The following is an 11173-nucleotide window of genomic DNA, read 5'->3' on the forward strand; positions in this document are numbered from 1 at the left end:
ACAAGCGAAAAAGTTTTAAAAGTTTGAATTCGCGCGCTTTGACTCACCGGGCGGCCTAGAAAAAACCTCGACCCTAAGGGCTTTCAGCGTATTTTTCGAGGAAATTTCTCGCGGAAGGAATTTTTTATATTTTTTCTTTATTTTTATGTCAGTTATCGAGCTCGAATTAGTATAGCTAATAGCTATGAGGGTAACGCCCGGTTTTTTTAAGAGTTTTCTAGGTTTTTGTCAATTTTTCTTCCGATACATCGGAAAATTTGAAAAAACAGTGAAAACGAGCGAAAAAATTTTAAAAGTTTGAATTTGCGCGCTTTTACTCACCGGGCGGCCTAGAAAAAACCTCGTCCCTAAGGGTTTTCAGCGTATTTTTCGATGCGTTTTTCTCGATGAAGGAATTTTTTTGAATTTTTTCTTTATTTTTATGTCAATCTACATGCATTTCTGCACATTTTGATGCAATAAAAAATTTCACCGTACACCACCTTTAAGGATTTTAGCTATCAAGGATGTTAGTCGTTAAGGATGCTAGTTATCAAGGAAGCTGTTAAGGATGTTAGATATTGAGAATTATAGCTATTAAGGATATCCTCTTATTTCAGACCTACACCCTGTCGGCCTTCTCCTTCCCAGTAGGACTCCTCCTGTTCACCCGTGTCATTCTAAACCGTCGCCGTCAAAACATCAAAACGATGAGAAACCAAACAGAAACTATCGATTCGCACTTCGAGAAATTGGGAAAGGAATGGGGATGCTCACCACCAACCCGCAAAATTACTCCAGTGGAGAAGTGAAGGGTGTGGCAATTTCGCTCTATTGGACTGGTTGGGATTTTGCATGCCCTCTCTGCTTATTCCCATTTCTATCGTAATCTCATTCTCATATAACCTGCCTGTATCATAACCTAACATCTGGTATCGTAACTTTTTTTTGTTCCTCCATTCAAAATTCCCCATCTTCCACCCCCAAATCCATAATTCCACATTTTCTAAAATAAAGATCCGTTTCAAACTTCAAACTACAAAAATTCAGACGTAAGGGACCATGATTTCCGACTAGTGAACAACAAGCATCACCTTGTTGTCTGTCTGGAAGTGTTGTAACGCCCATTGTAGGCGTTACCTCGCCTATCATGAGGTACAATTTGTTTACCGGAATCCTTTGGGGGTTCGAAGGTTTTTGGAATCTCTTTTTGAAGTTTTTTTTTCTTCGTTGAGGTATTCAGCGTACCGGGAAGTTTTTCTTCTTTGTGTCCCTTTGATTTCGATTATAATCACGAGACCTGGAACTAAACCTAACGTAGACTGACTTCTGATTTTGTTTCTGTCTAGACTATCAGTTTCTTATAAGGCGAGTTTTCCAGGAAATTGGGATATTAATAGTCGCACCACGTCTATATAAAACATACGAACAATTCTACCAGTTTTGAACCAATTCTGAAATTATACAATGTTTCAACTGTGTTAGCCAACAAGCTCTCCCTAACAATTGAATTCATGTTTGATGAACCTCCAAACTTTAAACTTTGGCCCAATTTATCTCGGTTTCTGTTAGAGATATCAAGAAGCGGTCAACTGATAAAATGTTTAAAATGTTATGATAAAGGTTTGATCAGTTGACAGTTTTTTGATATCTGTCACAAAAACCGAAATAAATTGGGTCAAAGAGAAACAGGGTTTTTTATGAAGTTTTTATACCAGAAATATGCCAAGAATGATGAAAAGCGCTTGAATGTTCCCACTGTTTTCACTAATTTTTACCCTGTTTTTTTCCTATTATTTTCTTATCGATAAGGAATCATTTCCCCTTTTTTTTTTAATATTTTGAATTGTTGCACACCTAATTGTATACGGCCGAGCTACGCGGTCCTCGCCGTCCGACCGATGATGTGTACCTTGAAAAAGAACTATTACAATTCAACGCAATTTTTCTCGGCCCCTGTAAAAGATATCAAAAAGTGATAAACTGACAAAATGTTTAACATTTCATGATTAACATTTTACTAGTTTGCCATTTTTTAGTATCTTTTAAAGGAATCGAGATAAATTAGTATAAAATTTAAGGTAATTTTTTTTCTAATTTGAGAACCCTTACTTTGACCCAATTTATCTCGGTCCCTGTGAGTTATATCAAAAAGTGGTCAACTAAGAAAATGTGGCAAATATCATAATAAACATTTTATCAGTTGGTAAATTCTTGGTATCTTCTACAGAAACCGAAATAAATTGACTCGAAGTATAAGTTTTCCTTCACCGATTTCTCATTTGAAAGAACATGTTTCATATGTATGACTCATTCATAATTCGTCATGAATTTTATATAAAAATGATTAATCATCATTTTATCAATTTCTATAGATCTCTGAATTTCCCCATGATGGTATTCCCTAGGCTCCGCGAACGCTTATTTTTTGTTTTCTTAAAAAACCGTCTTCTAGAATTTTTCTCCGTCAACTTCACAGTTAGATTCACTATCGGAATTTTAAATTTTTCAGAATTACGAAAAGCCAAAAAATGAATTATTCAAATTTCGCGCCATTCATTACTTTTGGAAATTCGTGTGCATCACCATTTGAAATCGAACAGAGAACGTCTTCTGGATCTCGTCTGAATGTTTATATCAATAATTTTATAATAATTTTGACTTTTATCATGTTGAATATGGTAAGAATGGGGAAAGAATGAACAAAACATTTCTGAATTTTTTCTCAGATTTCAGCCAAAACTGAAACTTCTGAAAATTTCCAGGCAATTCGAAAAATGCTTACCAAACAATTATTCAGTAAAACGACGAGAAATCTTTTATTCTATTGTATGTTTTATTATGTACTACATGACATTTATTTTGCCTACACCATGGTAAGCTACAGTAATCCAAATCTACAGTAATCTAAAATTTTTATTCTTTTTAGAATTGGTCCTTCTACCGATCCATAGCGGAATCTGAGGATTCGTGTCGAATCATGTTCCATGGATCCGAATGTTTCTTTTTGTATTTAATTGGAGTATTTTTGAGAGTTTTATTGTTGTATTCACAGTGTGCGGTTACTGTAGAAAGGTGGGGGAGCTTCAGGAGATTCTAAGATTCTGAGATTCTGAGATTCTGGGATTCTGGGATTCTGAGATTCTGGGATTCTGGAATTCTAAAATTCTGAAATTCTGAAGTTCAAAATATAAAATTTTGAAATTCTGAAATTCTGAAGTGCAAAATCTGAAATTCTGAAATTCTGAAATTCTGATATTCTGATATTCTGAAATCCTGAAACTCTGAAATTTAAAATTTGAAAGTTAAAAAACTCACAAATTTAGAGAAATTGGAATAAGTTCAAATTCAGAAAGTCTGGAAACCCAGAGTATGGAGAAATCTAGACCTTTAAAAAAAGTTCAAAAGTTTCGAAATTCGAAAATTTCGAAAATATTAAAAACTCAGAATTTCAAAAATTCCAAAACTCTAAGAACCAACCAATGTTTCACAGACTCGTCATCACATTTTTCCCAAATTCGGACCTCATCAATTCTGTCACTTTGAACATAATGACTCTGATCATATCAGTTATCACCACTAGTACAATTCGTCCACATTCTCATTCTCAATTCAACAGTCCGAATTGCTTTCAACAAATTTTTCCAGGAATGAAGACTATTCGGTGGGTAAGCAAGATGCTGAACATGCGCTCTAATGAGAAATTTTTTGATTTTTTGAAAAATTTAATATCAAAATTTCAATTTGGACTTACCAATTATTTTTTATCGACTTTTTCTCGTTTCTTTTGCAGTTTTTTTTAAAAAGTAAACAGTTAGAAAAATTTCAGAACCCTTATCTGGATTATGGTTGCATTTAATATGTTTTGTTTTCCTGTTAACACTATGATAATGTTAAGAAATCGAAGAAAATTCAAAAATTTACAAGAGTGAGTTTTTTAAGCTCAATTATCTCAGTTTCCGTGAGTGATATCGAAATTCTGTTAACTGATAAAATGATGCTGATAATATGATAAACATTATAATAGTTTACAAATCTTTGGTATCTCTTAAGGAAGCCAAGAAATCTAGCTAAAGTGTAAAGGCCCCATCATCGATCGACAGCCGACGACCGCGTAGCTATCTTGAATTATCTTTGACCCAATTTATCTCGGTTCCTGGGAAAGATATCAAAAATTAATTAACTGATAAAATGTACAAAATATTCTGATAAATATTTTATGAGTTAACAGGTTTTTGATATCTCTTATTGGAATCGAGACGAATGAGCTCAAAGTGAACTGACCCATTAGAGTTTCCAGGGCCATCTTTTTAGAAAATGTAGGCCACCATGTACAACATTTTCAGCCGTGAATACAATTTAAAGTCTCGATATAACAATAAATCGAATATGTATGCTTCAATGGCTGTATCATTTCTCTCATTTGTACAAAGTTCGATTTATACATTTTATATTTTTGCATTATTTTTGACTTTGAAATTTTTCACAACTGAGGATGGATTGTTTTATGGAAATAATTTGATACTTTGGTTCTATGTGAGTTTTTGCAAAATCCTCAAAGTTAAAAAAAACCCAAAATTTTCGAAAGTTCCAAAAATTTCAAAAAACTCATTCAATTTTTCTTTTTTTTTTGAATTGTTGATTTTTCGTTTTCTGATTTTCTGATTTCCAGAATTTGGAATTTTTTATGTATTATCAAAAAACCCCAAAAAAGGAAATTCCGAATTTTTTCAGAGTTTCCCTCTCGCTGGTCTTGCTCTTCCATGTTCTATTCTCTTATCATATTGTGGTTTGAATTTGAAGAAAAGAAACAAAATTGGGATTTTCAAAATTACAACACAAGATTCTTATTTTAAAAGTTTGACTAATCAGTGGATGTCCACTTCCAGAACGTCCATTGCTCATTGATTTAACGTACATCATTTTTGATTAAAGTTAATTGCTCCATTAGGTCTGTTTATGATTATAAAGTTTTTTTTTCCGAACTTTTGTATTTTTGGATTTTATAAAAACATTTTTCAGAATAGGAAAACTTTGACATCTACATTTTATGAATTTCAAAACTTTGAATTCTGAGAAATTCTTGTTTTCGTGATCAGAAGATTTTTGTTTCGTGTTTTAATAAATACTTTCGCTGTTGACCTAACAAAAAATGTCACAGGAGAAATATTTTTCCACTTCAACACTTTTTTTCAATAAAAATTACAAAAAAAATGTTATTTGGTTAAATCGAAAAATTCTGATGAAGCACATTTGTACTTTTCTGTTTGATCTTTCCAATTGTTAAAAATTTTTCTCAAAATAATCAGACCGGACACTAATTTGTGATTTTTTGTGATTTTTGAAAGTTCAGACCAAAATTAACATTTCTTTATTTTTCAAAAAGTGAGTAATATCTTGACAAAAGATTTTGTGATATTTTTCTGAAGTTATGATTTTTCATCAGTCCTAAAACATGGGTTTTCTGAAATATAGTTGTATTTTTCGAATCTGTTTGTTTTTGAAATTCTAAGAAATTCTCTATTTTAAGACAGGTTCTCTGTAGGACTCAACTTCAAGCCTATTGTTCACTCCTACAGAAAATCTCAAAGAAGTTTTTATGCATTGATATTATATATCACGAAAGTTGGGACACTTTTAAGATAAAAAATGTACATTTGATTCCGATCCACCTGATTCCGACCCACATACGGCCCAAACGGTGACCAAATTTGGTCAAAAAATGAAAATTTTCTCGGTGAAGATAATAATTATATTCAACATGGAATGGATTATACTTGCTATGTTGAACATTTTTTGTATTAAAACAAAAATTCTAACTCGTTTCCTTTCAGCTGAACATTTTGATTTTAGTTCAAATGTTGACAAAAATCACTGAAAATCGGTCGTCGTGAAAAATGTTAACATTAGTGCAAAAAAGTTAACACCAGATTCAGATTTAGCGTAGGAAAGAGCTTTAGAAAATGTTTGTTTCAAATTTAACATCCTGAGCACAAGGCGAGTTTTAGGTCAAAACGTGCCCAAAATTGAGGTTTCACCATGGCAACAAAAATTCGTCCAAAATCGACCATCTCCAATTTTGACCAAATGTTTATCAGATACATTATTTTTTATGGGTAGCATTCTGGCAAAGTTTCAGATTTCGTTCTCATCGTCTCCGTGCATTTTGAAGCTCGTAGTCTTTCACTGAAAATGGACTTGGAAGCAATTTTTCCTCGTTTTTTTGAAGCTTCTGAAAATACACGAAGAAGATGAGAACAGATTATGAAATTTTTGCCAGAATGTCACCCATAAAAAATAATGCATCTGGTAAAAATTTGGTCAAAATTGGAGATGGTCGATTTTGGACGAATTTTTGTTTCCATGTACTCCCCCACATGGTGAAACCCCAATTTTGGGCACGTTTCGACCTATAACTCGCCTTGTGCTCAGGATGTTAAATTTGAAACAAACATTTTCTAAAGTTATTTCCTACGCTAAATCTGAATCTGGTGTTAACTTTTTTGCACTAATGTAAAAAATTTTCACGACGACAGATTTTCAGTTTTTGTCAACATTGGAAATAAAATCAAAATTTCAAACTGAAAGGAAACGAGTTAGAATTTTTGTTTCGACACAAAAAATGTTGGAAATAGCAAGTATAATCCATTCCATGTTGAATATAATCATTATCTCCACCGAGAAAATTTTCTTTTTTTGACCAAATTTTGTCACCGTTTGGACCGTACTGCGTGGGTCGGAACCAAATGTACATTTTTATCTTAAAAGTGTCCCAACTTTTATAATATATAATATCAATGCATAAAAACTAGTTTGAATTTTTCTGTACAACTGTTTTAAAAGCTACATTGGTTTATTGAACGATATAGAATGATACAATAGAGGGGCTTTTATACTGGTTACATGATATAGAATTTAATAAAAGAAAGTGATTGCGGGGGATGCAATGCACATTCCCCGGTGAATCACCATCAGAAGAGTGCGATTTAGAACACTCCCGGCTTTAGAGAAAAGAAGACACAACGAAATTAAAAATTAGTTGTCCATTGGTCCAATTGACACTGAAGAACTGAGTGACTACGTCTTCGGCGTCCACTCGCCTCTTGTAGTACTGTTCTGCGTCACGTCGTTAGTGTCTTTTCTCGTATCGTCTTGGCGAGCGTTCGAAGGTGTGACATCTACGGGGTCCATGATTCTACTGGATACGTCTCGTAATGTCGTTAACGTCGCGTCTTTGTGATCTAACACCTCGGTGGTCTAGCATGAAAGATCAAAATCTCTCGTTGGAGAGAGGCTCCGGGCGGGAAAAGCGTCCTCGTCGGTCCACTTTTAATTGGAGCAAGAAGTTAAGTTCTTCTTCGTTGTTGCTTATCATAAAAATAAGACTTACGGTTTGAACAATCCAAATTGTTCGGAGGTGAGCTGCAAGCTCGGGTGCAACTGATATCTGACGTGCTACGACCGCTGTCGTATAGCTTTCTTGTCCTCGTTCAGATGCGCCAAATTTGATCGTCCTCATCAAGTCCCGACCACTTTGTTCGAATGACTTAGACCTGCTAATCCTGTGTCCACCAGCTCCCCAAGTCTCAAGTATGCCAATGAATTTGTTGACTATATCAGGTGCTGCCAATCATCTGGTACTGCATGCCGCTTGCGATATTCCAACAGCGAATAATAGGAGAATAGAGGTACCAATGTAGAATCCTGCCACGCGGGTTTTTGAGCGACCGGGGTTTTCAACCCACGATGCACCATGTTTTAAAACTACATTGGTTTATTGAACGATATAGAATGATAGAATAGAGGGGCTTTTATACTGGTTACATGATAAAGAATTTAATAAAAGAAAGTGATTGCGGTGGATGCAATGCACATTCCCCGGTGAATCACCATCAGAAGAGTGCGATTTAGCACAACAACACTATTTTCGATTCTCACAGAGAATGCGTCTTAATATCAAAACACACTAGTTTCTCGTATTTTTTCTCTGATTTCTGATTTTCTTTTTGTGCCAGTTATTTTTCTATAATTTTAATCATATATATGAGGAAATGAAAATATGAGTAGAAAACAATGGAAAACTAATCTTCAGAAAAAAATAGCTGGAAAATTTCGGAAAACCCTAAAGCTAAAATTATCGGAATATCAGATATCTAGAAAAATTATTTGAAATTTCAGATAATCAGAAATTCCAAAGTCTTGAATCTGAAAAAAATTAATTCAGAAAAATTCAGAAATTTGAAAAACCAGATTTTCGGAAAAAAATTGTTTTCGGTGAAAAATTCTAGATAACATCTCTAATTTGCTTTTTTGTCTTCCTTTTAACTTTTTCTTTACAAGAAAGTATATTTTTCTTTTTTTTTTTCGTTTTTTTTTTTGGTTTTTTGGTTTTTCAAAAAAATTTCTCAAATTTCAGAATAATAATGATAAGAATCTACCCAGAAGAAATAATTTTTCAAATTCGAAAATCGACAAGTTTCAGACTTAGCGTTTTTTTGTAGATGTTTTGAGTTTCTTTGCAGTAATAATAACACATTTTGTATGTTTTTTTTTCAGACAAATTTTTATAATTGTTCAGAAAAATCCGAATTTTCAGACAATTTCGAAATTATGCAAAAAACAAATATTCAATGCTTCCACTACAACATTATTGATTTTCAATGTTTCTCTGGTTAATATTCATAATATTTCTTATGCTTTTTTACAGGTAAGAAATGTGAAAATCTGAAATTTATGAGTTTTCTGAAATTCCAATTCAGTCAAATATTGTATTTTCAAAATGAAAAAAATTCTAGAGTTTGAAAAATCCCGATGTCCATAGAATCTTCCAGAACTGGTCATTTTACCGTTCGTTCTTCACTAAAATCGACGATATAATTTTCGAATCTGAAGAATGTTGGCCTTATCACACCACCAATGAATTCACAAAAGTTATCACATTCGTCGTTCAATTTTCTCTAATCCTCAACAGAATCTTAGTTACCATAAATCCCGAAAAATACTCAAAATCTCCCTATGGAACACTTTTATGTATTTTAACACTGGTCGCCGGTTGTCTATTCACTATTCAACAATATTCTGAAGGACCAACGCGTGGAATGATGACTGCAAGTTGTTCCAGAGAGTCTGATGTAGTGTAGGACCTGAAGAAGTGAGTGTAAAAAAAAGCAAAAAGATCCTGGAGGTATGGGGAATTGAACCCCAGCCCTCTCCCATGCTAAGGGAGCGCTCTACCACTGAGCTATACCCCCGCACGATCCCCTAAGTGAGAATTGCGTAGACAGGAGGGCGGTGGGCCGAGTGGCGGCGGTAAATAATGGCGTCATAATTTGAAAACAAATTTCAGGGAATACATTGTCCCATATATCACAATTTGCATGTTTTCCATTTTCTGCTCTTTGACGTTGATTTGTTATGTCAAAAGAACTTCTGGAAAGTTAGTTTTTGTTAAATTTTACCCCAAAATCGCAGAAATTTCCAGAAAAACTTTTGATATGATGTTGGAATATACAAGAAGAGAGTCTATGATTTCTACAACTGCCGTCACGATAATTGGTACTATTCAATTGCTCAACTACTCTTTTTATGCTTTATTCTCGCGAGTATTGCACACCTGGCCGAGAAAAACCCTAATCCACATGATACAAACGTGATTGGATGGTTTTATGTAGGTGGCCTAGAAAAAGCAAGGCCATCATTTTTTCAAATTTCAGACTGGACCATTCAACGTTTTGATCTCGCCGTCTGCGGTATTGGTGTATATTGTTTGGATTCGAAAAAATCGAAAAATGGAAATTGAGAAATTGACAAAATCTGAAATTAACCATTTTCAGCAATTATCAAATATGTGGAAATGAAAATTTTAGAATTTCGAGACATCTGGATTTACAGATTTACAGACAGATAAAAAATCAGAAATTCAGAAATCCAGAATCTCAGAATCTCAGAACCACAGAATCTCAGAACCACAGAATCTCGGAATCTCAGAATCTCAGAATCTCATAATCTCAGAATCTCAGAATCTCAGAACCACAGAACCACAGAATCTCAGAATCTCAAAATCTCAGAATCCTCCGGAACTTCAGAATTTCAAAATTCAAGAATCTCAAAAGTTTGGAATCTCAGAATTCCAAAATCTCAATATCTCAGAATTTCAGAATCTCAAAATCCCAGATACTCGGAATCTCAAAAATTCGGAAATTCAGAAAGTGAGAATTTTCGAATTATTCAAATTCCAAATTTTGGAAATATTCAGAAATCCCAAACTTTCCAATTTCTCCAATCACTAATTCTCGTCTGACCACCCTGAATAGATCAGTTTCCAATTCTCTGCGTCTCTTCACAAAAATCTCTCTTTCTTTGAATTTTCTGTCCCCAAATGTCCTCCAAATGGACACAATTGTGTCGGTTGAGAAATAATGATGACATTTTTCTAACTATAAAATCAACAAATAAATTGAAAAATCTCTCCAAAGTTTTGGAAATGTTTCATCCGGAAATCGTTCTGATTTTGTTGATTTTTTCTATAGATTCTCTAGTTTTGACAAAAGAAAGTTGTCCAAAAAATACGTTTTGTTTTGCTGGACAACAAAAAAATATAACTGCGACCTGTATTGATAATAAAGTTATCAGTTTGAAATGGAATACAACTGAAGACAAATCAACTGTGAGAATTTGGAATAATGTGAGATTTTGAATTCAAAAAATTAGGGAAACAATTCTGAAATTTCTAGACTTCGAGAATTCAGAAACATCGAGAAACTTCAAAAATTGATAAGTTTCGAAAATTCAGAAATTCAGAAACCCACAAATTCAGAAATTCGGACATTCGAATTTTCCAGATAATTCAATAGTGGAAAGTTTTAAAATTCGGAAAATTCTGATATCAATTTTTTGATTTCAGATTTTTCAAAATTAGTTTAAAATTCCAGACAATTGTGAAACTCGAATTGTTTTAAAGGTGGTGTACGGTGAAATTTTTTATTGCATCAAAATGTGCAGAAATGCATGTAGATTGACATAAAAATAAAGAAAAAGTTCAAAAAAATTCCTTCATCGAGAAAAACGCATCGAAAAATACGCTGAAAGCCCTTAGGGACGAGGTTTTTTTAGGCCACCCGGTGAGTAAAAGCGCGCGAATTCAAACTTTTAAAATTTTTTCACTCGTTTTCACTGTTTTTTCAAATTTTCCGAT

At 33.5% G+C, this 11173-nt stretch overlaps 5 protein-coding genes and 1 non-coding gene across 6 annotated transcripts in view; 3 read left to right on the forward strand and 3 right to left on the reverse strand.

Moving 5' to 3' along the window:
* Window positions 1-791, forward strand: part of Cbr-sra-34 — a gene marked incomplete at both ends in the record, with an annotated part of 3965 nt that extends 3174 nt beyond the window's left edge. The window contains one exon of the mRNA XM_002630031.1: window positions 600-791. Coding sequence (XP_002630077.1) covers window positions 600-791 — 192 coding nt within the window. The remainder of the gene's footprint in view (window positions 1-599) is intronic.
* Window positions 792-2756: 1965 nt separating this feature from the next.
* Window positions 2757-4887, forward strand: Cbr-sra-36 (the record flags this gene model as incomplete). Its single annotated transcript, XM_045241822.1, has 4 exons — window positions 2757-2855; window positions 2909-3033; window positions 4326-4515; window positions 4714-4887. The coding sequence occupies 4 exons, from the start codon at window positions 2757-2759 to the stop codon at window positions 4885-4887; spliced, it is 588 nt and encodes a 195-aa protein (XP_045095137.1).
* A 2703-nt stretch (window positions 4888-7590) lies between these two features.
* On the reverse strand, window positions 7591-7734 carry CBG25478 (the record flags this gene model as incomplete). Its single annotated transcript, XM_045241823.1, has 1 exon — window positions 7591-7734. The coding sequence occupies one exon, from the start codon at window positions 7732-7734 to the stop codon at window positions 7591-7593; it is 144 nt and encodes a 47-aa protein (XP_045099394.1).
* A 427-nt stretch (window positions 7735-8161) lies between these two features.
* Window positions 8162-11173, reverse strand: part of CBG13452 — a gene marked incomplete at both ends in the record, with an annotated part of 5951 nt that continues 2939 nt past the window's right edge. The window contains one exon of the mRNA XM_002630027.1: window positions 8162-8184. Coding sequence (XP_002630073.1) covers window positions 8162-8184 — 23 coding nt within the window. The remainder of the gene's footprint in view (window positions 8185-11173) is intronic.
* Cbr-sra-33 lies at window positions 8403-10279 on the forward strand (the record flags this gene model as incomplete). The annotated part of the gene is made up of 8 exons (XM_002630029.1): window positions 8403-8476; window positions 8536-8686; window positions 8775-9115; window positions 9326-9415; window positions 9461-9628; window positions 9991-10090; window positions 10137-10187; window positions 10235-10279. The coding sequence occupies 8 exons, from the start codon at window positions 8403-8405 to the stop codon at window positions 10277-10279; spliced, it is 1020 nt and encodes a 339-aa protein (XP_002630075.1).
* On the reverse strand, window positions 9159-9230 carry CBG28435. Its single transcript has one exon. It is a non-coding gene (tRNA).

The sequence above is a fragment of the Caenorhabditis briggsae genome, assembly GCF_000004555.2.
Source record: "Caenorhabditis briggsae complete genome, chrII, whole genome shotgun sequence".
Lineage (NCBI taxonomy): Eukaryota > Metazoa > Nematoda > Chromadorea > Rhabditida > Rhabditidae > Caenorhabditis > Caenorhabditis briggsae.